Genomic DNA, 27,362 nt, shown 5'->3' with positions numbered 1-27,362 from the left:
GAGAAGTTTGGATGATTTAAGAACGTGCATTTGAGGAGAACAGGGGAAGACATGAAACTTGAAATACACACCACCACCCCCCCCCAAAATAAATAAATAAATAAATAATTGGTTGCAAAGGGAATAATTTATTTTTTGTGCTTATGAGGGTTGGAGGGGGTAGAGAAATCTGTAGTGAAGAAGACTCAGGTTGTCAGAAAAAGACTATCAGGAGAGATGGTGAAGTCTCAGTGAAGGTTTTGAGGAACAGGTTGAGGAAATCTTTCTCAAAAACTACTATGGCAGTTTGAGCTTTGGAGCGGAAAGATAGGCAGGAAGATGTTGGAGGTTCCATTATACCCCTGCCTTTTGTATGAAGGGTCAGAATGAAAACTAGGCTTGGAGGTACAATTTAAATAACTTACTTCATTGATTTTTTTTTATTACTATACAGTAAATAACTTTAGTTCCATTCCAAAATTCTTTACTCTGGAAAAAAGTTGTATTAAATCCTTCCTGCATGGTTAGGAGAGCACAGCTATCATTGTTTCAGGATATTTTCTGCTGATCTCTTAAGTATTTAAAAGCATTTTCTGTATTTGTGGAGGATGAAGATGGCTTTACAGGAGACCTCTTTCCACTTTCTGTGATGTGTAGGCATTTGAGATGAGGCTGTTGTAGAACTCAGTAGGGTGTCTGGATGGTCCTATAGATAAATCAAACTACATGAGTCATGCAGGGAGGAAGTACTAAATGAAATGTGGGGTTCTAGGAGGCTTAGTGGCCAGTCTTGGAGAACTTATCTGTGGAGAGTCTTCATTCTGTTCCAAAAACAAACAAAAAACATCACTCATGGCTAACTTAGATATGATAGCATTTAGCCTTTTTACTAACGTCATCAATTTCTGGTGTGTGAGAAATGGAATCCAGATGCCAAACGTTATCAGGGAATGTTTTCATCGGCAAGGCACTGCTCAGTGGTCAATGGCACATGCAATTTTTGGTGGGTTGTCTCATGCAATGACTGTCTTCCAGCAAGCACTGTGCTGTGTCTGTGTTTTCTTGCCTTTCTGACCCCATTCTTGTTCTAACATGGGTCAGCAACTACTAAAAATGGTATTGTATGCATGTGGGGAGCGAGGGTTACAGATTCTCCTCTGATACCTCTGGGGCCATCTCCATGTTGTTCAGTATTATTTCTAAGTCCCTGCATGCAGCTGAGTACTTGGTCATCTTGCAGCAGGGAGATCACTGGGGAAAGATTGATGGGAATGTAAATCATCCTCTGGATCAAGAGGAAAGGCGCTTAACATCATTCTCACTGGATCCACTACACCATGGGGCCTGGGAATAAATTTGCAAGTTGTTCTCTCATGCCAAAATTTACATGCTTCTCACCACTGGATAAATGCCATCTGTTAGTGACTGAAGGGATTTGTTCCAGTTCTTGAGTTGTTTCAAACTGGTTCCTGGAACACATTTATTTGGCTTTGTATGTTACTTCCAAGGCCCAAATCATGTCCTTTCCTCTCGCTACAGTGGAGAGTGCTGGTGGTTATATTCAGCTGGGTGGTGGCAAGAGGGAAGCTGCCCCATCTACAGTGTGCTGTGGGTGGGGAGGCATGCTCCCTTTCCTGGGGTGTGAGGATAGGAAAGCAAGCAGAGTATCTTGCTGGCATCACCTTGTAAAAAGCCTATACATGATGTGGTGAAGAGTGTGTTAATTTGGTCACGGATCCTCTCTTCCCTGCAGTAGTTCCTCACCAATTTATCTCTAGATGGTAGATTAGGAGAAATTCTAGAATCTCTTGGGTTCATATATCATTGCATTTGTGGTTGTAAGGGTTGGTTGCTTTTTTTGTTGTTGTTGTCCTCTTTTTTACTAAATTCAATAAAAGCAGTAGAAAAACAAGGAATGCACTGATGATGCATTCAGAAAATATTCTGCTGTGACAATATGTGGGTGAAATGGATCCTTCCTCATCAGGGAAAAGAGAACTTGGAATCAGAGGGGTATTATAGAGAGAGGGTGATGAGTGGAAACGGATATAGGCTGAGTACAAATTTTAAAGTTATTTTCTTAAAAGCAGAATATAATATTCTATTGGTAGATGTGCCATAGCATAGGAAAAGAAAATGTTGTCTCTTAGGGATTTGGAATAAAACAGTACCGTGATGCTTAGGAGTCTGCCTCTCCTCCTCCTCAGCAATGTGCTTGGCCTTGCTTTGCTTTTTTCACGTCACACCAAGGAAAGCAAGTAGGTACTTGGCTGTGGTAACAGTAGCCCTACTCACAGATGTCTGGGTGTATACTTTAATAGTTGAGGAGGTGGGGGGGAATGTTCTGTGTCAGGGATCCTTTTAGGGCATCCTCCCCTTTATTTGCTAATATTAGATGAAGCCGCTACTGCTTGCATTCTAGTGGAAGAAAAAGAGGTTATCTGAGGGTCCACTGAGCAGTTCTGCAATACCTACTTACCTTGCTACTAACTCCTGATGTCATCTTGCCTTTATGGTGGCTTAGCAATCCTGTCTGCTCTGGACTCTCTATGCACTTTGTATACTTTGGACATTTATTGTTTTCTAGACAGGGGAGATATCAGGGATTTTAATTCAGGAAGTTTGTTCTGCCCAGAACTCCTATTTCCAGATAATTAATTCTGATTGTCACAGTGCTGAAGACGTGGCTTTTTTGTGCATAAGAAAATACTGACAGAAGGCTGAATTAGATACAAATGTGAAAACCCATAGGAAGTTTCTCCTCTTGCTGCAGTTTTATTTCAATTTGTTTTCAAAAGGGAGATCTAATTGTGATTATTTTAAGGAGCAAGATGGATGCTTGGTTGAGAAAGTAGCATCAATTGTGGTGAGGTGAGGTTCCTACTGTTTCTGGCCTTCCAAAGGGAAAATAATACTCAAGTCAAGAAGCCACCCTCACACAAGCCAAACTTGGCTCACATGTGGAACTGAGTGGTTTTGCTGATCAGCTTTTCACACGTTCCAGCAATAGGTAGGGCCAGAAGAGTCAAGTGTTTCATATAATAGCTGCACTGCAGCATTGTCACCAGAGAGCATAGAAGCCTTCTCCTTGCAATTTCCAGGCCAGTTCTTCAGCTCTCATAATTTTGGAGGTTTGTTTTTTGTGTGTGTTTTTTTTTTTAAACAAACAAACAAACAAAAAACTATTGACTTATTCACCAAACTTTTATCTCTGCTGCCAGTCTGAGAACTCATTGCTGAGAATAACATCCTGATAACAAGCCTCTCTGTTTCCTAAAAGGTTGGACTAAACCAGAGTCACTTCAAAAGTAAAGCTGTAGATTCAGACGTGGAGTCACTGGAAGTACGATTATCTGTGACCATAGTATCTGAGTGCCAAACATTCCTGGATTTCAGTTGTCAGTACCCAAAGCCCACTGTCTGAGACAGCTCATGCCTCTGGTGTTCCCAACCACTGTGGAATGTGGTGGGCAATGACGAGTACTAGTAAAAGATTCACATATTTTTCCTACAATACTGTTTTCACCTCAGGCAAAATCCAGGAAGGCTAACATCAGAGGAGGTTATCAGGTGTTTTTGGAGTGGGAATACTAATTATAGTGGGTATGCACATTTGGGTGCATCAGTCTTTTTCATAATTTCTTTTCTTTTTTGTCCTTTTCATCTAGTTTGTCTGTTCACCATTGAGAGATGTGTACATGTGTACAGCATTTTTCTTTCACCTCTGAAATATTTTTAACCTGTATTACACTGAAATGCTGTGCTGTATTGAAACCAGGCAAGCGCAGTTGTGCCTGTGTTGATTGTTTTGCTGTTGACATTTTTGAGATATGCAACCAGGGATCTGTGCAGTTTGCTGAAGAGAATTAATTCAAATTTTTAAGCTTACTGTGAGGTTAGCAATGAGAGCCTGAACTGCTCAGAAAATGTATTGGAAACAGTTGGAGACAGTACTGTGTACAGAGCAATTATTCCCCAGAACAACAATTTCCAGTTCAAACAAGCTCAGGCTGTATTTACAGTAAAAGGATACTGGAGTCAGGGGGATTGTGTAAGTTCTGATACACTTTGACATCCGCTACGTTTTCAGCAGGAAAGATAAGCAGATGCCAGGAACATAGTTTAGAAATGGTAGAGTTTCCTGCCTTCAGTGGGGTTGCACCTGCTGAGTTCAGACAGGGCCTCTGGAGGAAAAACGTCCCGTTTTCAGAGCCTGTCCTTTGCATTTAGGCTTGAAAGGAAAGGAGGCAGACAGAAATGTCTAAATGCTCTCCCAGTAATCAAGGTGGGAGGAAACAGGGTTGTAAATATGTATATATTTATATATATGTCATCTGCACATATAATGGCTCAAATTCAGCTGCATGGGGAGGCTGCAGCAGGGTGATGTGGGTCTGTGTTCCCTTCATCCTTACGGCTTGTTCTGAGGATGGCAGAACTGGGAGAAAGAAGGGGAGAACAGAGGGTCAGCACGACTTGTTTATGTCAACAAATTGCTAATTTGTAAATATTTCCTGTTCACCTTGGGCTAGTTTGTGAGTAGAAGACACGTACCTCAATGCTCTTTAGAGTCTTTTTTTTTTTTTTTTTTTTTTTTTTTAAATGTCTGCTATTGCCCTGGAAAGAACTGCTGCTACCAGCACAGTGCTGGTTATCTCCATCAAGAGCAAGGGCTGAGGTCTGTTAATCGTTTTGCTTTTCTAGGCTATCATGATGGTGCTGCACTGCAGCATTACTACCTAAGCCAGGTTGATACTGTGTGCTGCAATTTAGCCATACACTCTGAATGCAGTATGTCAAGCACCAAATATATGTGTGCAGCACACACATGGCTTCATGGACTTGCAATGTGTTCTAATTTTTTTTCATGAATTTTACAGCATAATAAACTTCCATGACCCCAGTGTACGTGCTACATGCCGCACTCACTGGTTTAATCACTAGAATAATCCTCTGTTAAAGCTCCTTTAGAATACAGCAGTAATACTTAACTATTCCCTTATGCTCCTGAACTCTGAATTTTGTAGAAACTGGTAAGCAGTAGACCAGGATCTCCCATGATTTGTTTTGGGGAAAATCTGGAGGAGTTAAGTGAACGTTAAGGAGAGAAGCTCCAGACCTTGCCTGAAGTGTGCGTGACAGCACAATAGGCAGTGCGTGCCTTGCCCTGCTCTGTCTTTTCCTTCTGTCGGTCTCTCCAGGTCTCTCTTTGCATACTCCATACTTGTTAAATAAAACAAGTGTTTTAGATACTTAGAGCATTGGTTGCTGTCAGAAACAGGACAGATAGCTTTCCAGGCTGGGTGTGCATCTGGGAATTTGTTTTAGGGGCTTATTTTTCCTATTGGAGGAAGGAAATTATTTCTTTTCACAGTAATCTCTTGGGGGACTCTTCCCTGTATTGATACTTCAGCATTCTCCTTTGATTTAATAACCCTGCGTTGCATAGTCTGTCACTCAGAAATGAAGTTGGGCTTCTCGTGCAGGGGAATACTACCGGCCTTTAAATCCGCAAGACAGAGATAACAGCTATGCCTTTCCTTAGAGGAAGGTACTGCTGCACAGAACTATTCATGCTGAATATGAAAATAAGGCAGCAGTTTGATTTCAAAAAAATACAATCTAATCAGATTGTGTTTATACTTCTTCCAGGTTATGTCATCACACAACTTAAAATGCACAGATACTTACAAGTAGTCCTATTGTCACTTTTTTTTTTTTTTAACATACCTCAATTGTATTCTGTTCTCTAACATTTTCTTTTTGAGGAAAATCATTTGTTTGGTAACATAGAGGTATTGGTTTTGTTTTTCTTGGAACCTCATTTAAAAAATGCAATTAGAGCACTAAGACTACCAGCACATAGGATGTGAGCTTGGAGAACCTGTGTAGCTTTGCTTAAAAAAAATAAAAATAAAAAATTAGAGTAAAGCTGCACTTATATTATTTGATTATTTTTGTCCTTAAAAGTCTAGTACCTTTTGAGATGGCAATAGCTACTGCTGAAGGGTATGGGTCTCTCCAAGGTCCTTATCTGCTATGGCATATCTGCTAGTCCCGTCTGCCAGTCTGCCTCTGAGACCCAAGAAGGTTTTCCAATGTCAACATTTAGTTGGCTCAAATTCTTGCTTTGTGTAATGCAGAAATAAAACCTTAATTTTTGTTGATATACTTTAATACACAAAACCAGTGAGAAGTAGAAAATTGAAAGAATGTTCATTGTTTGCCTTTGACCATAGCTTATATTCAAACACCAAATTTGCACATCTGCTTAAAGCTTTCCTATGTTTGTAATCAGAAGTGTGCATGTGTCCAGACCTTCTCTGTACTGCTTGGCAGTACTTCAAACTGTAGGTGCTCAGAGGTCATAAAAGCACAGAGGCTCCACTGACTTTGATAATGTTTGCATCTGTATTTCAGTTGAAGCTCTGCTGAGGGCATTTTCCTCCATTCTCTTAACACTAGACTTTGTCTCTCACTTGTGAGATGCAATGTTAGGAAGAAATTTGGAAGAATGTCGTGTAAGAGAAACAAGAGTGGAAAGCTTAAACACTTTGGGGAATTCTTTCCAGTAAAGACAAAATGGACAATGAACCCCTCTGTATATCATCTCCAGATCATAGCAACAGACCCGTTCAGATATATCCAGCATCCAGGGAGCCTCTGTTTGGCTTCGGAGGTCTTTGATAGAGGGTAAGGAGGGGCAGGGGAAAGATGGGGCTTCTTCCACACATGTTCAAGTTCTTTCTCTGCCAGTGCCATATAGGTGTGTGGAGGATCACTTTTCCCATTTGGACACCCACAAGTTTTTTTCTGCTGTTCTCTGAAACAGCCAACTAAATAGGAGCTGTTTTCTTCCTTCTTGGTAGCCTATGTGAGAGGAGTGTGTTGTGTTGTTTGAGATCCAGAGTTCACAACTACAAGATATATTTCAGAGGTTTGTTTCACTTGCAAAGGGTTGTGTTTGGTGTGCAGCCATGTGTTTTTTTTTTTTGTCAGTCATGGAAGTAGACTGTAATTTGCTATGCAGCAGTGAGCTCTGCGTTTGTAAGATGCAGGTACTTGTAAAACGGTATCTGCAATTGTTTCCTTGTGGGTGAATTACGCTGGTCTGTTTAAAAATGATACTAGCACAATTTATGTGTGTGGACAAAGCTGAATATTCTTCACATTTGAGACCACCAGCTAAACATATAAAATTGGGAAGGCAAACCTGAGCGTTAATTAGTGTAAGACTTCTGTGCACGCTCCAGAACTAAGAACATAGATCATGTTTTATGTTGAAAGTGCCATCAATTGACATGTGGCGATATTTAATGTCAGCGGTATGGTTTAAGTTCAGTGAAGTGACTGTTCCCATTTGTAAATCACTTCCTGACCATGCCTGCTTCTCCCAGCTCCACTCTAGCAGGAGGGTTCTGGGAATGCTGTATGTGCTACCTGGTCCATTCTCAGAGAGCACACAGCTTCCTTGGAGGAATACGTGGTGTGGGTCACACTGTAATGAAATACACTGACATTCAGACAAGACCTTTTAAAATCAAGTTCTACCAACTTCTAAGCAAACTTCCAAGGTGGATTTGTAAGAACAGGCCCAGGGTATGGGACTTGTAGCAGCATCTGCTCTGCTGGCTCTGCACAGGATCGATTGGAAGGGTATGGCCATCCATGCTTGAATGTAAGTGCTTTGGAGGGATGTTGCTGCTGGCTTCTCTCTGTGCAGTTTCAGAACAAAGAAATCTGACACTTCTTGACTGACTTCTAGATTGAAATTGTTCATGCTGGAAAAAAAAAATCTGTTGAAAACATTTTTTTTCCCATGCTTACATGCTATCTTTGATTTCTAACACAGCTCAGGGAGAAGATAAACGTTTTAGTCTCATAACTAGCAAGGCAGTATAAGACTTCAAGCAAAGGACGGGTGAATCCTTTATTGCTACCACCTCATATTGAAATCATGCGCTGTTTTCTACTGTTTGTATTTAGTTTTCATATGCATACATGAACTAATTGGCTGCAGAAGGGACACATTTTGGTTCTGTGTAGGGGCAGGAAGAAGGGATGGATGTCGTGTACATTTTAGTTCTCATAGTTTTGTCATTCCAGGCTGATAGAAATGTTAACACACAAAAAAAGGCTGCGAAGATACAGAAATGAGCTTCATTAAATTGCTAGGGAAAGTAGAAACCAAACACTTAGATTTATCATCCTACGTGAACATACATCAGGTTTAAGACTTTTGGAAAATAAGGTTAATTTAAATTTCACTTCACTTGGCAAGATGTTGCTGGAAGAATTCCTTTACCATTTGCTTTAGTTATGAGAAGCAGTGATTTTAGACACTGAAGAACAAAATAATTATGTAAGTAATAAATCACTCTGCATCCTTGAGCACACTTGAGGATAATGGTGTATTTTATAAATTTAGTACCTTTTGAAAGCTAGGTGGCGTGGGGTCTAGGCTGTTTGTTTCCTCTCCCCCACTCCTCAGTCAGATGGCCAGTTTAGCTAGACAGATGTTGGGGAACTAGAAGGTGTTTCTGGAACGGTCTAGAGCAAGTGTGCTTTTTTTTTTTTTTTTTGGTTGTTTGTTTTTTAATCCTTTCTGAATGAGATAACTACTCTGGCTGCTTTGGAAAAGCTAAGGGTTGTGAACTCATAAATGTACAGTTCTGTTCAGTAGATTAAAGACGTTTAGCTCGAGTTTATCAAACGGAATTTCTAAGAAACTGCTTTTACCCAGCTGGTTCTTCAACACGTGTGACTGGTGTGCCAACTTCAGTACATTAGTTCTGCTTTCCATCAGTTTTGTTTTCATTTTGAATTTTGTTATTTCTTTTAATAACAGAAATAAAACATTGTCCTGTTCTTGTTAGTGACATATGGGATCGAAATAAGAATCATTTCATAAATGAAAACAGTAACATCACTGTGGAATTAAACACTTTATGTTTTGGCTAATCACAGGAAAATCTGACATCTTTGCTGTTACGTGAAAGGATTACTGTTTTTTTATAAACTCAAATAATGATAAAGAGCTACACATTTGTTGACCACTGCATTAGAACGTGTGAACAGAGTTGCTCTGGAAGGCACTGTCTTTGTTTCAGCCTGTTTTGATTTTGCAAAGTTATTAATTAACATCAAATTTCCAAAGATTAGTTTGACTGCTTCAGCCATCTCTTTCTAGAAGAATGTCCCTTTTTCTTTGACAGGTACCTTAGGTAAAACTACATCTGACTGTAAGATGAAGCCTTTTCTATCCTTATATAGCTACTTCATCCTCCCTTACCTTTTTAAGGAACCTTGTTCAGTTTAGTCACTGTTAATCAGCAGTGATCTTTTATTGAGAGCATTGAGATTATGTTGCTGCCTGTGTTAACATACTTCTCTTAATTTTATCATCTTCAGCTTGGGAGAGGGCTAGCTTTTAAATCCATCTCCAAAGCTTCCAAAATATTCGTTGTGTCCAATGATCTGTAAGTGGTAATGTGTCATTTTGAATTCATAGTTCAAAATGCACACTTAGCATCTCAGGCTCATGGTTTTGCTGAACTGCTGATCTTAACAGTTTTGCTATTCTTATTTCTTGGTTGCTGCCCACTGTAAACATCTTAAGTAATGAATTTAACTACTAGAGGCACACTGACCAATGTGACCTTGCCAGAATGCTTTTTTCTTTTAAAGAAGCTGATTAATAATGGCTTTGGATGATTAATAATGGCTTTGAATTGAATACTTGTTGTATTCCAAGAGGAATAATGTCTTCCTTGGATGAGTTTTCTTGCTGTAGGTTGAGATTGCACCTGTTGTATTCAGCTGTAATTTAGACCTGGAGCTGATTGTTTTGAAGTCACTCCTAACGTACCTGCTTAACAGTTTTCTGGAAAACTTGAAGTTATTGAATGTGAAATCTCCATTTCTTTCATGATATTTTAAAATTTATTGAGATGCATCAATCAACAAACCAGGTACTTTAAGCTTAATTCTTTATATTTGATCTGTGGTAAAATACCATATTCTGCATCCTCAGATTCCCAAGGTGCAAATACTTCACAGTGGACATCTCTGGTCCTACTATAGTGTGCACAGTATCAAAGACAGGTTAAACAGCTGTATACATTTGAGTTGTTAAATATATCCCATAGGAATATTGCTGTACACTTAGTTTGAAATTATTTTGGTGCAGTGTTTCACTTCCATACATATCACTGGCAGGTAAGTCTGGTGGCATGGGGAGGAGAGGCCATGCAGGCTGACTGGTGCAGGGCTGTGGCTGGAGCTAGTGTGAAACAGTCCCAGCCATGGAATGAGGGCAAGAGACTGCACTGTCCTCTCATCCAGGTGTCTGCGCTCCTGCCTTCTTCATCCATTTGTTTGTATGGCTGGTCTCCAGTACAGGTGACATATTGGTATTAGATATCAAAACCATCAGTCTTGGACTATGGCAGTGAGGTTTGCTCTAATGGAAATGTAAATATCTAATGTCTAAGTGAGTTTGAAATTTCCACCTTGTCTCTATGCCTAAGGTCTCCCTAGACAGAGCTAATGTAGCGCCCTCCTATTCTGCACCTATCTTCCAGTGGGGACGCTCTTGGGTCTCAGTTTACTCGGAATATAGAGACTGAACTATGCTTGGCCATGTCCAGCATCTCTCCTGTAGCTTGTTTGGAGCTGCTTTCCCAGATATGTTTCGAATAACACCAGAGAAGGATTAGGCTAACTCAGAACATGGGTTTTGCCTCCCTTGTTTGTGCACTGCTGTGTGATACAAAAAGCCTGATCCCCTAGCTGTCATGGCAATTGTGGTTGAAGAACATAAATCCTTGATTACCCATTTTCCCTTTGGAAACATTTGGTAGCTTGATCTCAAGGATTTTCTTAGAACTCGGATAAAACTCAGGTTAAATAGGGACACAATGATTTTCTAAAGGTAAAGCACGTTAGCCAATATTTTTAATGAGAAGACTGTAGCCCCACTATGAAACCAGATCTGTTGCATGTTACATAAAGACTGCTCATTCAAAATAGTGTCAACAAAACAGTCTTACTGCCCCTTGAGACTTATGCTTGATAAATGCACAAGAGCAATTCAAAGTCTTCTCGTGGCATTCATTTTTAATTACTTCTGTTGTACAAGGTCATAGATATAAGCCACTTGTCTGCCTGGATAGCTTCACGAAGATAAAGACTAGATTTATGGTGTTATGCAGAATTCTGGGGGAAAAAAAAAAAAAAAAAAAAAAAAAAAGAAAGGTCACATTTTTCAAATTTAAGTGTTCGAAGTTAGCTTCTGAAATCTGTCTTCAGACACTTATACAAACAGCCTGCATTTCAGAAGTGCCAAGCAGCGGCTCTTTGTGCTGACTTTGCTGGAAATGATATGTGCTTAGTGCGTCTGGGTTGTTCATTGCATCAGTCAGCTAGCTGTAGGGGATGGGCCTTGTTTCAGGTTCTAGTGTTGATTAGTTTTATCTTAACCAAATATGTTGGCATTTAAACTATTAGTGGATTCTTTATTATTCAAGTTATCACATAAATTAGCCCATCTTAGGAAAGACCCATGCCTCTTTTTTCTGCTACTAGTTTGACTGTTGTAAAAATAATGTAAGGAAGATGCAAAGTTGGCATGAGTTGGTGCAACATTTGAAAGATGTTTGTGGTGTAAATTTCTTTGCTTCCTAGTGAGAATTCTTCATAAAAAATGACTGTAGCCATTCCTTATGAAGTGGTCTTTTCCAGGCCAGTGGGTAAAGCTTAGTGTATAGTGGAATATTCTTGTTTCCAGACTCTGGGTGGAGACAGAAGAAAACTATGCTTTTTGGCTTTAGTAGAGACTTTGTTTCCAAGCTCTTGGTCTTCTAAGGTTGTACTGGGATGTAAAGACATAATAAAAGATTTTGGAAATGTAAATCAACTTTATTTTCATACACCACATTTATATTCTTTCCTTTGTTTAACCAAAGTGACAGGTACAAGAAATCAAGCAATATAAGAGCTAATGCTAGCTTAATTTCTAATATGCTACTGTAAATAGTCTTAGGAAGTTGTTTTAGAGGTGAAACAAACATCACAGCTGCATCAATATAATTAAGACAGACAAGGGCAGCATGAGACTTGGGAGATAACAACAGCACCTGCATTATAAAGCTCCAATATGTCCCTGGAGAGTAGGTGCAGAGGTAGGAGGAATAATGCTCCCTGAGTGGTTTTGGGGAAGCATTTTCAGTTTAAAGTTCTCATTTGTGGACTGGTAATGACTAGAAGCATTGGTTATGTCCAAGTTGAGTATTTCTATTTTTCTGGAGGAGGGAAAAAAAAAAAAAGATTATGATGTAGAATTCAATTAATTCTGAACCAGTGCTTTGGTGCAGATGAAATTATAAAAAATCAGTAAGTCTTGGTAACAATAGTGTGGCTCGTTTATTTGCATATTCCTTCAGGCGAGTTTTGTATACTTGTGCAAGCAAAAGATGAGAGAGCCCAGAAGTGACCTTTAAGAGCGATGCCACACATAACTGCGCTGAAGTAGTGGTACGTGTTGAGGTCACGTAGGGTAGCCTGTGAGAATAATCTTTAAGAAAACTGTCTTTTCTGTCTTTTGATTTGCTACCTTTCCACATTTGGGTTGTGTCTATAAGGCTTTGAACAACTGGAGTAGATGCTCTCCTAAAAACAAATAAAAATTGATGAAATCTATTGACCAAGCCTTTTCAAATTCACATTTCTCAGGCTTTTCAGCTGCATTAACACCCTTTGATGTTGCTTTTACTTTCTAGGTTTCCTAAAGTAGGTGTTGTCCACAGTAAATAACTATTGCACTCATTTCCTGGCTTACTTGCTCAGGTTTCCTCAGTTCTGGTTACACCTTAGGGTAAGAATGGACAGGCATGTAGACATAGATACAGTACATTCACCTTTGCAGATGAATTGAAAGCTTATCCAAGGTTAATGCTGATCTGAGTTGGCTCTGATCATGCTCTACTACACAGAGTCAAATTCATTTGCAAATGACACCAAGCTGTGTGGTGTGGTCAACATGCTGCAGGGAAGGGATGGCATCCAGAGGGGCCTTGACAGGATGGAGAGGTGGGCCTGTGTGAACCTCATGGAGTTCAACAAGGCCAGGTGCAAAGTCCTGCACCTGGGTCAGGGCAATCCCAAATGTGAAGACCTTACAGTAGTCTGCCAGTACCTAAAGGGGGCTGCAGGAAGGCTGGGAAGGGACTTGTAACAAGGTCTTGTAGTGATAGGACAAGGAGTAATGGCTTTCAACTAAAAGAGGGAGATTTTGGTTAAATCTAAAGAAGAAGTTCTTTACTCGGAGGGTGGTGAGGCCCTAGCCCAGGCTGCCCAGAGCAGCTCTGAATGCCCCAACAGTTAAAAATTTGGTATGCTTGGCATGTTAATGTTTGTTACCTGTTAGAAACAAGAAACACAAGCATTTAGTCGTTTACAGAGGGAAGTTTGAAAATATGATGGCTAGTTTCATCTACCCTTATTTTTCCTCCCAGTTAACTCCTTTAAATAACAGCTATGTCCATGAATAAGGCTTGTTACTGGGGCAGTGACAGACTTTCCAAACAGAACATCCTGCTTAGGATGCAGCGAAGAATGTGCCTGGGTCCTGGAAGAGATTTATCTGCTATTTCTGATTGCTAGAATTGATTTTGTGTTTAGATTCTGCTAGGGCTTAAAGGACTAAGCTAACGTTGGCCCCATCCTGTTCAACGCTGTCCAGATGTAAAGTAAATAGCATTTCCAAAGCCATCCATCTGAAAAATAAGAGCAAACAGGTCTGTATGAATGAGTAATCAGGCCTCAGCAAATAAACAATATACAGAGTAGGAGGACATGCCTGCTTTTTTCCGCGTCAGTAGCTGTGACTGGAACATAGCCAGTGAATTAATTGTTAGTATCCAGTACAGCAAAGGTGCTTTTCAACAAAGAAACAGACTTTGGACCAAGACTATACATGCTACTTCCTATCTGTTTTTCCCATAATTTTACTGTCCTTCAAATCTGCTTAAACTGCTCCCCCACATCTCTCCCATTTGCAGTGCAACTCGGCAAGCAAGCAAGGGGCCGGGGCAGCTCTCTGCCACGTGCCCGCTGAGGCAACACGGATCAAGGCTGCAAGTGTGCGGCAAGGAGTAATGTGGGAGTCAGAGCTGCCGAGCCATTCACAGTCCACATCTCGCTTCCCCATAATTATCTTCCCTACCCAGGAGAGTTGAGAACTCCCTTAAGCCACATTGCGAGTCATTTAGATTCTAATTGGGGTTTAAAAACTTTTGAAACCAGAGTGTGTGGCTCAGTGCATTATTGCTGATGAATGTTACCCTGGGTGATGCACCCAGCAGATGCACAGAGGACCTGCACTCAGCTTTCCATTGAAGAACTGTGTCCTTTTTGTTTTCAAGTGCGGACTTGCTTTTTGCCTCAGCTAATTAGGAACTGGTTTCATTCACAAAAGGAATTCCACTAGTGGCATTGTACCAAAACTCTGATTTCATTTTGGTATGTTGAATCCTTTTCCTTGTTAATTTTTCTCTAAAATGAGAGAAAGAAGCTTGCTTTCTCCACTGAAATATTTTCCTTCCTCTTCAACATGCTGGTTTTTTCCTTTTTATTCTCCCCTCAAAGATTCACCAAACTGTTTCATTACCTTCTCATAAATGTCATCACAAAGATCTTAGCTCTGTAAGGCGATCTTAGCTCTGTAAGGCGTGGCTTTGCAGGCCTACGTCCTTGAATTTTTATGTCAGTTTTGTTTGTTTGTTTTTCCTCTGCATGAAGCTCATACTAACTGGTCATTGTTCCCTTGTTGCTAATTCCCCACCAGACTTCCCTCTGCCTGTTAAACCGGCCCACGGCCATAAACAGAATGATAGGAGAGAGTCCATCAGCACAGTAAAGAGCTGGAGAATTGCACTGTTGGGGCAGAAGTGGGATGACATCACTGATGGATTTCACTGTGGCAGCTGCACAGGGACCTGGGTATATCAAGCAGCTGATGAATGATGCACGTAATTCAGAATAGGGCTGGTGGATGCTGCAGCACCACAGTGGCAGCTGTTTCAAAGAGAGACCAGTGTGCAGTGATTCAGAGTGGGCAGAGAGGAGGGTGGAAGGGCTGTCTTGATCTGGGCAGTGGGTTTGGGGTTTGGTTTCCTCACCCCACACAGCTCTTTTGTTTGGTTAGCATCTTAAATATCTTGAACCACCCCCTTCAGCAGCTGCAATGCAGTTTCCTGTGGGCACTGCATATAACCACAGCAATCTCTGCTCAGTGAGGCAGAGGGAATGATGTTGTTAGCTCTGAATTAATTTGCTCTGCGAGTGTAAATCAGGCTCCTACTGATATATCAGTGAATTATTTTAAATGTAAATGCTACATAGAGACCTATTAAGTGTGTGGATGTGATACTGGAAAAGCACACTTGATGAGAGGTGTTTCCAATACACAGAATTTGTTCCCTTTGTCATTAACATAATGTGCTTTTAATAAACTATGGAGGCTGTTGGTTTTTAAAGCTGTCTGTAATCATTGATTCCTATCTCAGCCTTACCCCCTAAAAGCTGGAGACTGCATAAAGACAGTTTTGGGGAGGCTGCCTGTGGTCCATTTTCCATCAGTACAAGGTCCCTGGCTTCTGACACAGGCACGTGGCAGGAGCTTCTCTCCAGTGGGGTGAGACTCACGTCCCCATGTCTTAGAGGTCTCTGCTACCAGGCTGTGTGAGGTCTGGGGTGGCAGTGCCCAGCTGCTCTGAGGAAACTGCTCCAGAAATGAGTTCTGTCTTTCTCCAGTGAGGGTGGGAATCTTTTTTGGTGGTGTTAGGGTTTTGTTTGTTTGTTTGTTTTTATCCAATTATCAACAAGTTGCATTCACTAATTCATGCCATGTAGAATGTATAAAGCAGGTCCTTTGAGATTGGGGAGAAGCTTGGACGTGATGAACGATGTCACCTTGAGTTAAGACTCTGGACTATGGCTCTTCTTCTTCATTCTGTGCCCTTCAGTAGATATCAAATCCCAACTTCTTCTGCTTAGATGAACAATACAAGGCTTTGCTCTTTTTTTTGCTCCCTGCCATCTTCCGTATGTAGGTCAAGGCTGTCCCAGTGTGGCCCAGTTTTCTCCAGCATCAGACAGGCTGTGTGGTGGCTCCCAAGAGAAAACACTACATACAGGCAACTGCCCTGGGTAGGAGGAGGTGATTCAGACTATCCAGGGTCTGTAATAATTTACCTATAAGCAAGATGCAGCCGTCTGGCCACTATCTAAGCTGTGCATCTGTGGCTTGTGCTGTGGCCATCACAGGAAATGTCTGTTTCCCACTGTGGGCACAGGGGGTCCTTCCATGTGAAACCCTGGAGCTGAGAACAGCTTCAGTGGCTTTCTGGTGTGACGGAGAGCTCTGTAGCTGTGTAGAAGCACCTCTTGGAGTTACTTGCACTTACTGCTTGTGGAAGCACAAGCAGTGCCTTGCCTGGACTCCTGCCCACTGCTGACTTCTTATGCTTGCAGCCCGAAACCTGTAGGAAGGTGTGAGGGTGAACATTATACCTTATTCCTCAACTTTGATTAAGCTTCATTTTATTTTTATAGAACTGCTCCTTTTTGTTTTCTTAATCATCCCCAAACATAGCCTGTCTTGGTGCTGTCTTCTTGGGCACTGGAACGCAGACTGCCTGTGCTGTTCTCAGGGACATATTTTGTATAATTCTTGCTGCTCCATATCTTCAAGATGAGTCCTTGTGGAGCCAGGCTACTGACAGACTACTGATTCTCTATTCAGATGCATAAGAACGGTTTGTGCAGCATTTTTTGTCAGCCAGTATTGCCAACATTATCCATCTGCTTTTGTGCTACCATACCATAAATTCGGAGCTTGGTCTCAGGCTAACAGCAGTAGGAAGCAGAGTTTTAATACTTGCACAGAAGGCTGTTATACTAATGTTGCTGATGATCCCTGTGTCCCCGTGTATGGGATTTGTTGCTGTATTTAACAAAATCTAGCACGACAGCCGTATAAAATATGGAAGAATCTACTTGAGTTAACTGGATGTATTTTGGAGGCTTGGCATTAGAAAGAGCAATGTTGTTCTCTTGCTGCCTGATTGCCAGGGACAGGTCAGATTAGTGGTTTCAGAAAGTCACAGAGCGGCCGACTGTGACTGTATCAGTGGATTTCTGTGTTAAATGGAGATGAGCGTTTGGTGGGGAGGGGAAACAGGGCATCCAGACCAACTACTGTGCAGCTTAATACTTGCCTGTCCAACTCACACTGTGCAGTTGAGAAGCTGATAGACTGCTTCTTCAATCTCTGCTAACTTGTCTTTAAAGATTTTTGTACAGTGCTTGCTTCTTTTCTTCTTGACCTAGTTTACGCTGTGCTTGTGGAGTGATTACTGACATTGAAAGCCTTCCTTCTCCTACTTCCCTGATGGATTTCTAGTGCATTGGGTCACCAGTTGAGACTACTGTTTTGTTTGTAATCGTGTCTCTCCTGTAAGATGCTTCAGAGCAAGTTTTTATCCTTCATTCTCTCTTCCCTGGATCATCAGTCATTTTGCGGAAAACATGAAACAGCTACCTTGGGCCATTTGACCTTAAAAAATGAACTACATGATCATGAACTGCATTTTTGGTGGAATATGTTCGTGAGGACTTCTTAAAAACTTCTTCCCCTCAGAAAAGTGATCCAAAATGCAATAACAGTTTGAGACTGTGGAAAAATGATGAACTTGGTAATTTCGGAGAAGAAAAACAAGTCTTTAGTAAAAGCAAACACAGCTTTCACAGCACTTAGCAGAGGTATAGAGCATTTTAAGTAATACAGATAAATATCTCCCTGGAGCTTTTGCTTTTTCATCTAAGCACAGATTCAGAGAACAAACAGGAAAATGGGGGTGGGGACACACAGAAGCTTTAAAGATGTCAGAGAGCATTTTTCAAACTGAAAATTACTCTTAGCAGTGAAAAATAGCAGAAGATGCAAAAGCAATGAAACCATGCATGAAATAAGGGAAAAGAATGAGATCAGATGAATGCAAAGAAGGTTTGAATTAAGTGACTACTAACCCTTTCCTTAAAAAATGTTCTTGAAAAACATTTCTAATTTGTTTTTGTTATTGTACAAATGCACTGAAAGTTGTTCATCACAATTAGATAAATATTTTCCAGGCTATGTATGAACAAAAATTGACACTTAATGCACTTTTTTTTTTTTTTTTTTTTTTTAAACTGCAAACCATGGTAACTCTGCATAAAGTGATATCTGTGGCATACCAATTGGTTTTTGAGTCTTAGATGTAGTGGACTCTGCCCCAGCACTGTTTTTATGCTGTGTATACTACTGGCATGTATTCAGTAGAAAACTTCTGTATAGTAAAATGATGTGTCAGAGCAAAGCTATGAGAATACTTGATTATTTTTTCTTTTAGTCCAATGTCACTTAATTTTGAATGGTTGGAGAGTTACACTTCCACAGAAAATTCTGCTCTAATCATAAGTTCACGTTCATCTCCACGTCCTGAACTTCTATCAAAACTGAATGGGATCCCAGGTTTAGATGATGAATGTGTCTTTGTGTTGTATTTATTGAATTCAGAGCATAAACAATCAGGTATTTAGTTGGAGGGGTGTAATTAAGTACCTCATAAACCAGTCATTTTGATGTTGAGTAACTGTACTGAACTGATTGATGCTACAGTGAATTTACACCTCACCTTGTCATTGGACATATTCTTGATGCAGGCTTAAAAAAACATCATGTGTAATGAAACCATTGATGAGTATAATGTTTGTAGGTCTTGCTGTAACCTCTATGGCAATTTATTTTGTATTACTCGGAAGCTTTGCTTTCAGGTAATAACCTAATATTACCTTTCAGGTAATAACCTAATGAAACTTTAGTCACTTTTATTTTCCCCCTCTTGTCATAAATAGGCTCATAGCGTACACTTTCCACATTATGGAATGAAATGAGGAAACAAACAAAAAAACACACTTCATAGAATATCCTGAGTTGGAAGGGACCCATAAGGATTATCAAGTCCAACTCCTGGCACATCACAAGTCTGCCCAAAAGTTTAGACCATGTGACTAAGTGCACAGTCCAAATGCTTTTTAAATTCAGACAGGCTTGGTGCAGTGACTACATCCCTGGGGAGCCTGTTCCAGTGTGCAACCAACCTCTTGGTGAAGAACCTCTTCCTGATGTCCACTTTGACCCATGCTTCTCCTATCAAGTTGTATGAGATCAAGCTAAAAGTTATTTCACCTGTTCCACAAAAATTTTGGTACTCAGAATTCATGTATACCTTTTGACAGTGAGAACGTCACCATGAGTAATGGTATCAATATCTGTATTTTCACTTCATTCGGTCTCAGTAGTACAGCCATGTTGAGTCCATTAAGTTAAAATTAATTACATCAGCTGTTGTTCCTTGAAACATTTTGATGCCTTTGTGTTAGCTACTTATTTCATGCGCAGAAATCTTCTGTGAAGCCCACCTCTTTGTCATGGAAACTGTTTTTCTATCAGTTGCTAATCCAGATGAATATGTCGGCAAACGTCTTCTTTAATCATTGGCATTTTTTCACAGATTTTGAGAACTCAGTAGCCTAGAAAGATAGGGGATAATTAATAAGTCATCAACTTGTATACTCACATATACGGGGAAGTATATTTGCTAATGCCTTGAGGAGACCTTAGAAAAAGGTTCCTACCTATGAAAGAGAGGAACAGCTATTTTCTTCTATGTATAGCAAGTATAAATGCCATTTTTTTTATTTCTTAGGCTTATGCTTATGTCTTAAGACTTGTTATTCACACTGCAGGCTGCTGAACTTCAATTATCTGCAGCTTACTCAGTGTTATCCTGAGCAGAATGGCCCTCCTATGGTAATAATGGATACTTGAGTAGCAAACACCCTTCTAGGCAACAAAAAAGGTTCCCAAATGGAGTGGGTGCAAAAAGAGGAAGGTGAATGGCTGAGAATTTCCTTGGTCTGTAAGGATTTTGATAAATTATAATCCTCAGCATTTGGTTTGGCAGACATGAACCTGTTACCTTGTCATTTTTTCTGTCAACATAGCAATGTTAAGATTGTATTTGCGTTCTCTGCCTTGTGCATATATAGCTTCCTTGTCTTTTTCTCCTCTATACTACTATCACACCACTCACTCCCACCGAGCTCATATAAGTGATGCAACCCTTATGATCTTGTAGTCTATACAGATTTGCTCTTTTTCTTGTTGCAGTGATTGCTGATGGGGCACTGGATAAGACAGCTCTGACGGACGATGTGGGAAGTGAGGAGGACCTGTACGAGGACTTCCGGAGCTCCAACCACCGCTATGGCCACGCTGGGGGAGGTGGAGAGCAGCTTGCCATCAATGAGGTATCACTCATGTAATGCTGGCTGTTTTTTGGCAGGATGAGGAAAGATGTCAATTCTTGCTTTGAACTGTAAGAGAGGTCTGGGACCAAACTGATAATGGCAGAGGATAGATGTGGCTTCAGATGTCACTTACTGAGGGTACCACTTGTAACTGAGTAATGACAGGGTCTGGGCTTTCCACAAAGCCCTCCTGAGGAGTGGAGAACAACGATGTAACGGGATGCAGAGCCACAGTTAACTCTGCTTTTGCATGGTTTTGGACAGGAAGCTTAAAACCATTAATGAGCAACCTGGTCAAGGCTGGCAAAAAAAAAACTTGAAATGTAGTGTATTGAAGGCATAAACATGACGCTTATTTAAAATAACAACAAAAAAACAGCCTATGCACTTCTTAGTAGGTGAGAAGGGTACAAAGTTTAATGTAGGCTTGGTCTTCACTGCTCCTTCATGTTAGGTTAACTCTGGGGATGTGAAAGACATACCTTTTTAATAGCTTTTAGCTATTTTGTTTTATAGCTCTTGCACTGATTAACTTGAGATAAGCAATTTAAAAATGTACTTCTCAACATAATATGAGCAATAATTAATAGGATTTAGACATTCCTGTAAAAATATAATGGCTTTGCCTAATGCATTAGAACTGGTGCCGCTACACACATTGCTTTTTCAGTGGCATGAACGGATTAGCTTTTCCATTGGAGGAGTGAAGCATGTTCACCATATGAGTGATCTCTTACACTCATGTACACACGCCTTTCTATATTCCGTAATATTCCCTATACTCTGATACCTTCACAAGATGAGAAGGCAAGGATAAAAATGCATATATTTTCCTGTGGCTAATCTATAACTGAAATTATGTTGACTGAGACTCTATGCCTCTATCTCAGATATACACAGTGATGGTGCTTTTGGGGTCTATAAAAGCTATAAGTAAACTGCATGGTGAGGATAACAGTCTTTCCTTAAAAACAACAGCTTCAAATGTTCTTTGAGCAGTTTTCCTGCCTCTTGTACTCAGAATTCATGACTATAGCCTTGATTGTTTGGGGTAAGGAAGAGATTTGCTGTATTTTCTTTCCCTATTGTTTACATGAAGGGGTTATCAAACCATGGTTAGAGGTTTTGATTTAACCTCAACTGTTTCAGCTCTTGTTACTGGCCAGAAAACAGTGGAACACCAAAATAGCTAGCCATAAGATGCGACACAAGAGATTTAGCTTAAGTAATTTTTTCTTCATTTCCTGTTCAGTGTTTTGCACTAAAAGGGACTGTATTGCAGGTGCTGAGTTGCATTCTTTCACATTTACCTGGTGTGCTATTGTGAGAGGCCCAGGCACCATACAAGTCAATCCCATAGTGTGCACTGAGAGCATGGGAGGAGAATTCTGCTTTCCTCCCATGCAGGTGCTTGACTTGACAGTTCTTATTATTGTGGCTTATCAAACAGAAAAAACACTGGATTTTTTGTTTCATTATTTTATAGTTACATATTCTCTTCCTTTTTATAAATATCTGTATATTTAAATGAAATCTTCACAGCTCTTTAAAATCAGGAAAAAAAATAACTTGGCAGTGGGTGTTAATATCCATCAGACATGTTTTTCTCTTTCATCATTCACTGTTCTTGAGGACAGTTGCTTTTCTTAAAAAAAAAAAAAAAAAAAATCAAATCACTTTATTTGAGTAAAGTTCCATCATATAACTTCTGATCAGGAAAGCAAATGGATGAGTCCAAGGCTGGTATAATTTGTATAGTCTTTGAAGCATATGTAGATTTTGTTGGCCAGTTGACTGGAAGAAAAAAGCTTGTTTTTGGCGTTTTTCCTAGAAACTTGCCTGTTCAGGGGCCAACAAAACTGTAAGAACAGGCAGTACGTTATTTACTTTGTCAATGGGTTTCTACGGGTAATTAATCTCTCTCTTACCTTCACTGAGCATTAGTAAAGTGCTTCCTACACAATCGCTTCCTGGAACAAAAGAGTACAGAGACATATGAAATCTCACTGGGGTGAGATACTAAATCTGTGAGGTACAGATTTTACATGAAGAGACATCTTAAGTGTTGGAACTGAAATATCTCATATAGCTGGTAATCAGAAAGGCATAAGCCTTCAGCTTCATTACTAGTCCAGAATCTGGGGATTGATTAGTCCTGAATATTTTCAGTAGTAATGCTAGGATTGATCCAATGCAAAGCTATCAACATTCAGTTGTTTAGTAAATCTTCTCAGTAGTCGTCCTTGCTTTATTTTATTCCAAACTGCATTTTATTGGTCATGGATAAGGAAACTATGGTAACTGTATTATTCTTAGTCTTCTTGGAAGAAGCAGCTTTCAAATAAACAGAGAAGTCTGAAATACATTTTTAAGGCATTTGGCAGTCCAAATGTTTCATTGAAGAACAATAAAAATAATTATAAAAAAAAAAAAAAAACACTGAGCTGTAGCTCAGTTTGGATCAGAAGAAAATGGTTGGGGGGGGGGAGAGGGGAGGAAGAAAAATAAAAGAAACCTTTCATAGATGTAGAATAATTTATTGGCAGGAAGGCTAGAGGGATAAAAGAAAGTTGGGGAAGTTGTGCCCACCTAAGAAGATCAGCAGGAGTGTGTGTCAGAGCCAAGAAAAATCAGTCAAAAAGTAGTAATAAGGGCTTAGGATGAAAAAAGACAGGGGAAGTAATTTTCTGGGGGCATCGGTTTGACGTTCTTTCAAATGCAGTCCTGATGTTTGTGAAAAGAGATTTTTGTGTTTAGGTTGATTTTGGTGGCATTTACTTTGTGGTTATTCTAGGTAAAGACCCTACCCTTGCATTCTTTTACTTCCACAGTATAATTTGGTAAAACATGGCAAGAGAAAATGTATGCTCCTAAATGTATTGTGGCTTCGTCCTTCGTGTACGAAAATACTATGTATGTACTATGTATAGGACAGACATAACTTCAAGCTGCGTGAAACATGGTACATGTGGACTGAAGTAGAGAAATTGGTTAATTAATTAAGTATATAAAAGCCTGCCTGCAGAGCTCTTGAGCGAGGATTGTGATAATGAGGAAAATTGCTGCTTATGGTGGCCTGTGCAAGTAAGTTAGGTGTGTTTGCTTGAAAGCTTCTGATATGTACAAAGTGCTTGTTCTGCCCTACTGCTGTATGAAGGGTTCCTCATGGCTCTGTGATTTGGGAAAAATGCTGTCACAATTCAACATGGGTGGAGTGTTCAGCCTCTTAGAGCCCTGGATGACTGGTATTGTCCACATCTTATGAAAGCAAAGCAGTAAATGTTTGGAAAAGAGTAGCATGACTCTCCCTATATTTTCCTTATCTATTATGGCTCTACATTTGATACGCTTGGAATTTGGTATGTGAAGTCTTGTTCCTGAGGAAATGCAGGGATTCACTGAATTCAACGATAGAGGATTTTATCTAAGACGTATAGCATCATTGCCTTATGTTTTAAAATGAGAATATTGTAATGTGTTACAGATGTTTGTGTTTTACCAGTGCTTGTTGACAGGGTGCAATTAAGCTAATTTGTCATACATGTTTCTGATTTAACAAAGTAATTCATACAGAAAGATGTTTAGGAAGTGGTGTAAACAATATATCTACCATTAACCAAAGGCAACAGATACTGCAACAGTCCTCCCTTTCTTGTGTTACTGAGCAGTGTACAACTGTGGCTGAGTCTCTAAAGCATTATTTTTATGCTGAACTCTGATCACTCACTGGGAATTTGTTCTTTTACTGTCACCCAGTGCTCATCCAGGCACATCGAACCATAAACAAGTCAGACATGTAAACTGTAAGGGAATCCACTTTAAATAAATAAATATTTTTAAAAAATATTAAACAAATGTTAATGCGGATGAAATCAGAACAAAAATTTCAACTTTTTCAAACATGAATAACAGCCTTCATGGCATTTTTGATGTTATCTACATTCCAATTAATTAAAACTTCTTGTGCACCATAAAAGGACAAATTGCAAGACAGAAAAAAAAAATATAGCAGCAAAGTCTTGTCATCCCTTTTTTCTTTCCTTTTGGTCATAACAGATTTCCAGACAGAATCACTGATTGTATGGAAGGAATACGTAACATACCAGTGTAATCTGGGAGAGAAGATTTATTATAACTTTTTTATCGTAATGTGAGTATATTGCTCTCCCAACTGATACTAGGGCAAACAGAAACCAGTTAATAAATACCCACCTCCTTTTTTTCTTCTGAGGGTTTAATTCCTGTTCCTGTGTCTTGCATATTTCTGCAACCAAGGTTGACAACTGGAAATAACTGGAGGCAGTATGATGGCTTTGGTGTTCTTATGTCTGTCCTGCCAGCTGTTAAATTGCAAAGACTAACAGCTTCTGTTAACGCTTGTTAATGATAGCAGTGAATATGAGGGGACTCCCAGTAATGTCTGTTTCCTGGCAGTAGAAGCATTCGTAGTTACTGGGGTGGAGGGACAGGCCTGGCTCCACAAACAGTTTTCCCTTTGGAGAAGAAATGATCGAACACTTTAACTCCTGAAGTTACTTGTGCCAAATCATCTCCAACTCTGCCTGTGTTGTATTTGGTGTATTCTTGGGTACCTAGAACTCTGCCTGATCACACATATAGCATGATTGCTGATGTTAATAACAAGATGTGTTTCCCCCTTATGGTGAAGGCTCCAACCAACTCCCAGTGCTTTGGCATCCCATTACAAAGAGCTCTTTCAATGCATCCCAGTTGCATGGTGTCCTGTGGGGCTAAAGCTCACATTTGTAGAAAGCCTTGGCTTCGTCCCTGTCGCTCCTAGCACAAGAGCCATCTACCTTGGCGCCACTGAGATTTTCAAATCCTTGTTCTGCTGCAGTTGAGATAGTGTGGCAAGCAGCACTAACTGTCTGAGGTCCTGGTGGTCCCTGCCTGCTCAGGGCTTTCACTTGTGCCTAATGGCAGGCTTTCTAATCTGCCATCCTTCAACCAGCGTTGCCTACAGGACCTGATCACTCAGGCCCTGTGAAAGGACAGCCAATGGTAAACCTGTGGGTGGGTGAAGATGAGCAGTTTCACAATTCACGTGTAAAGTGGGAGCCTTGCTTTGAAACCTGCCCTGTCTGATACAACATAGGAACTTGCTCTGTCCTTGGTCTCTCACTAGCTGTCCTTGGGAGCTCCCTCTTTGGCTTTCAGGGGCCCTTGGTTTGGTACCTAACTCTCCACTGCTGTTCTGCAGTGGGGCGTGTCTTAGAAGCAAGGTAATATTTGCACCTGTTTTAAAATTTGACCTCAGAGATGGACCATAAATTAAATTGCATCTTATTACTACTTGAATTTGTAGCATGATGGTGTGCAAAGTCTCTTTTGAAAAATCTTGTACTTCCAATTATTTCTGCCAATGTCTGTATTTTAAAAATAGTTTGGGTTGTCTACCCCTCAGTTGTCTAACACTCAGCTGGTTCAAGAAACACCTGCAATGGATAACAGCACAATAACAAAGTGGATCAGAGTACAAAGATTTGCTGGGAGAAGGGGATAAAGGAGGAATGTGACAGAGCAGGAATGCTGGGTAAAGCTTAGTGGAGAGGTTATTCCAGGTTTAAGCTTCTGCAGAGAGGAGCGAGTGTATCTGCAACAAACTGGTTTTATAACACACTTGTTCCTCAGGTTCCTCTCAGCATGGCTTTGACATTAGAAAAATTACTTTTGTTCTTCCCTCTCCAAATCCTGACTTAGAGCAGCTCATCTCTGCAACCCTTTCTTTTTTTTCCCCATAATCTACAGAACACATTTGAACTGTGTGGTGGAAAATTAAAGTCCCTCCTGACTCCTCTGGCCCTTAAGAGAGCACTGTTAATCCCTCAAAAGATGTTTTCCTTCAGCTACAGCCCTGTCCTGTGTCTTGTCCTACCCTCACTGAGTTGGGGACAGATTTAGCAGCAACTTCAGCCATGCATTAATGCAGTGAAGGCATTGGCATATTCTTTGCAGCTTTATTTTACTGCTTTGATAACAGCAGCAAAACTGTGGGAGCTGTTGAGGGAAGAAAAGTCAGTGAGAACCAAATTCCTGAAGCACCAACCCCGCTTTTCCTGAGGTTCATGAAAAGACTTCCCATCCCTCTGGGGCACCAGGGGCCAGCCCTTGCTCGGTGCCCTCATCGCGTCCTGGCAGAGCCGTGCAGGTCAGTCCTACGCCTGCTCCTTGCAGCAGAATGAGTCAATGTCACGTGCGCTAACCCCACTACTCCCACACTCGAACACGCACGTTCCAGAGGCAGGCAAACATAATGGCCTCTGTCTCCAGCAGTGTGGGACTGGCTGGCACACATCCATGTGGCTCAGACTTGCACAGAGAGAGTAATCAGGGCCTTAGTGGACAGTAGTAGGGCTGTGCTGCTTTACAGCTGCTGGATGTCAAGTGCAGGTTCTCTGGAGGTTTTGGTTTGAGGGGCACATGCAGCTGTAGAGAAAAGTAACCTAGAAAGATGGTGGGGGGGCCTTATTTTTCAGTGCTGCTTCCAGCTGACTTTATCTATAACCTTTAGAGAGAGGATCTTGCTTCTGGCTATTTCACCATCATCAACTGTTGCCGGCAGGTCTTCATCTCCACAGGCTTTGTCAAACGAAAGCAGGTTGCTTGCACTATCCGGGATGAACTGAACATCTTGTTTCTTCACATTCCTGTCCTAACTAGGCACGTTGCTAGTAGAGCAGAGGGACACCTTGTTTACTTACTGTTGAATAGCAGCATTGGGGTTATCAGTTTTGCATCTCCACTTTGTTAATCATCTTAAAAGCCACTTACCAAGTTTGCTTCTGAGGACGCTATCAAGCGACATGTTAGACTGTTTATTTCTTTGATGGGGCAGGCTCTTGGTGAACAGCCCTTCAAGACTTATGCTTTAGGGGACGCTCTTCTGCTGCATTAGGCAGTATTGCATGAGTAAAGAGTCTAGGGAGGTACTGGCTATAAAAAATGTG

General features: G+C 40.6%; 1 protein-coding gene across 3 annotated transcripts in view; it reads left to right on the top strand.

The window, feature by feature from the left end:
- The window catches only part of ARHGEF4 (Rho guanine nucleotide exchange factor 4), a gene marked incomplete at both ends in the record, with an annotated part of 108,660 nt that overhangs the window by 53,041 nt on the left and 28,257 nt on the right, over window positions 1–27,362 (top strand). For all 3 annotated transcript variants that reach the window (XM_084292002.1, XM_084292001.1, XM_084292003.1), the window contains one exon: window positions 20,255–20,394. In XM_084292002.1, coding sequence (XP_084148128.1) covers window positions 20,255–20,394 — 140 coding nt within the window. The remainder of the gene's footprint in view (window positions 1–20,254; window positions 20,395–27,362) is intronic.

Source organism: Netta rufina, assembly GCF_964035555.1.
Source record: "Netta rufina genome assembly, chromosome: 9".
NCBI classification, from domain to species: Eukaryota; Metazoa; Chordata; class Aves; order Anseriformes; family Anatidae; genus Netta; species Netta rufina.
The sequence above is the reverse complement of the archived record's forward strand: the minus strand, read 5'-3'. Positions and strand labels throughout refer to the sequence as shown.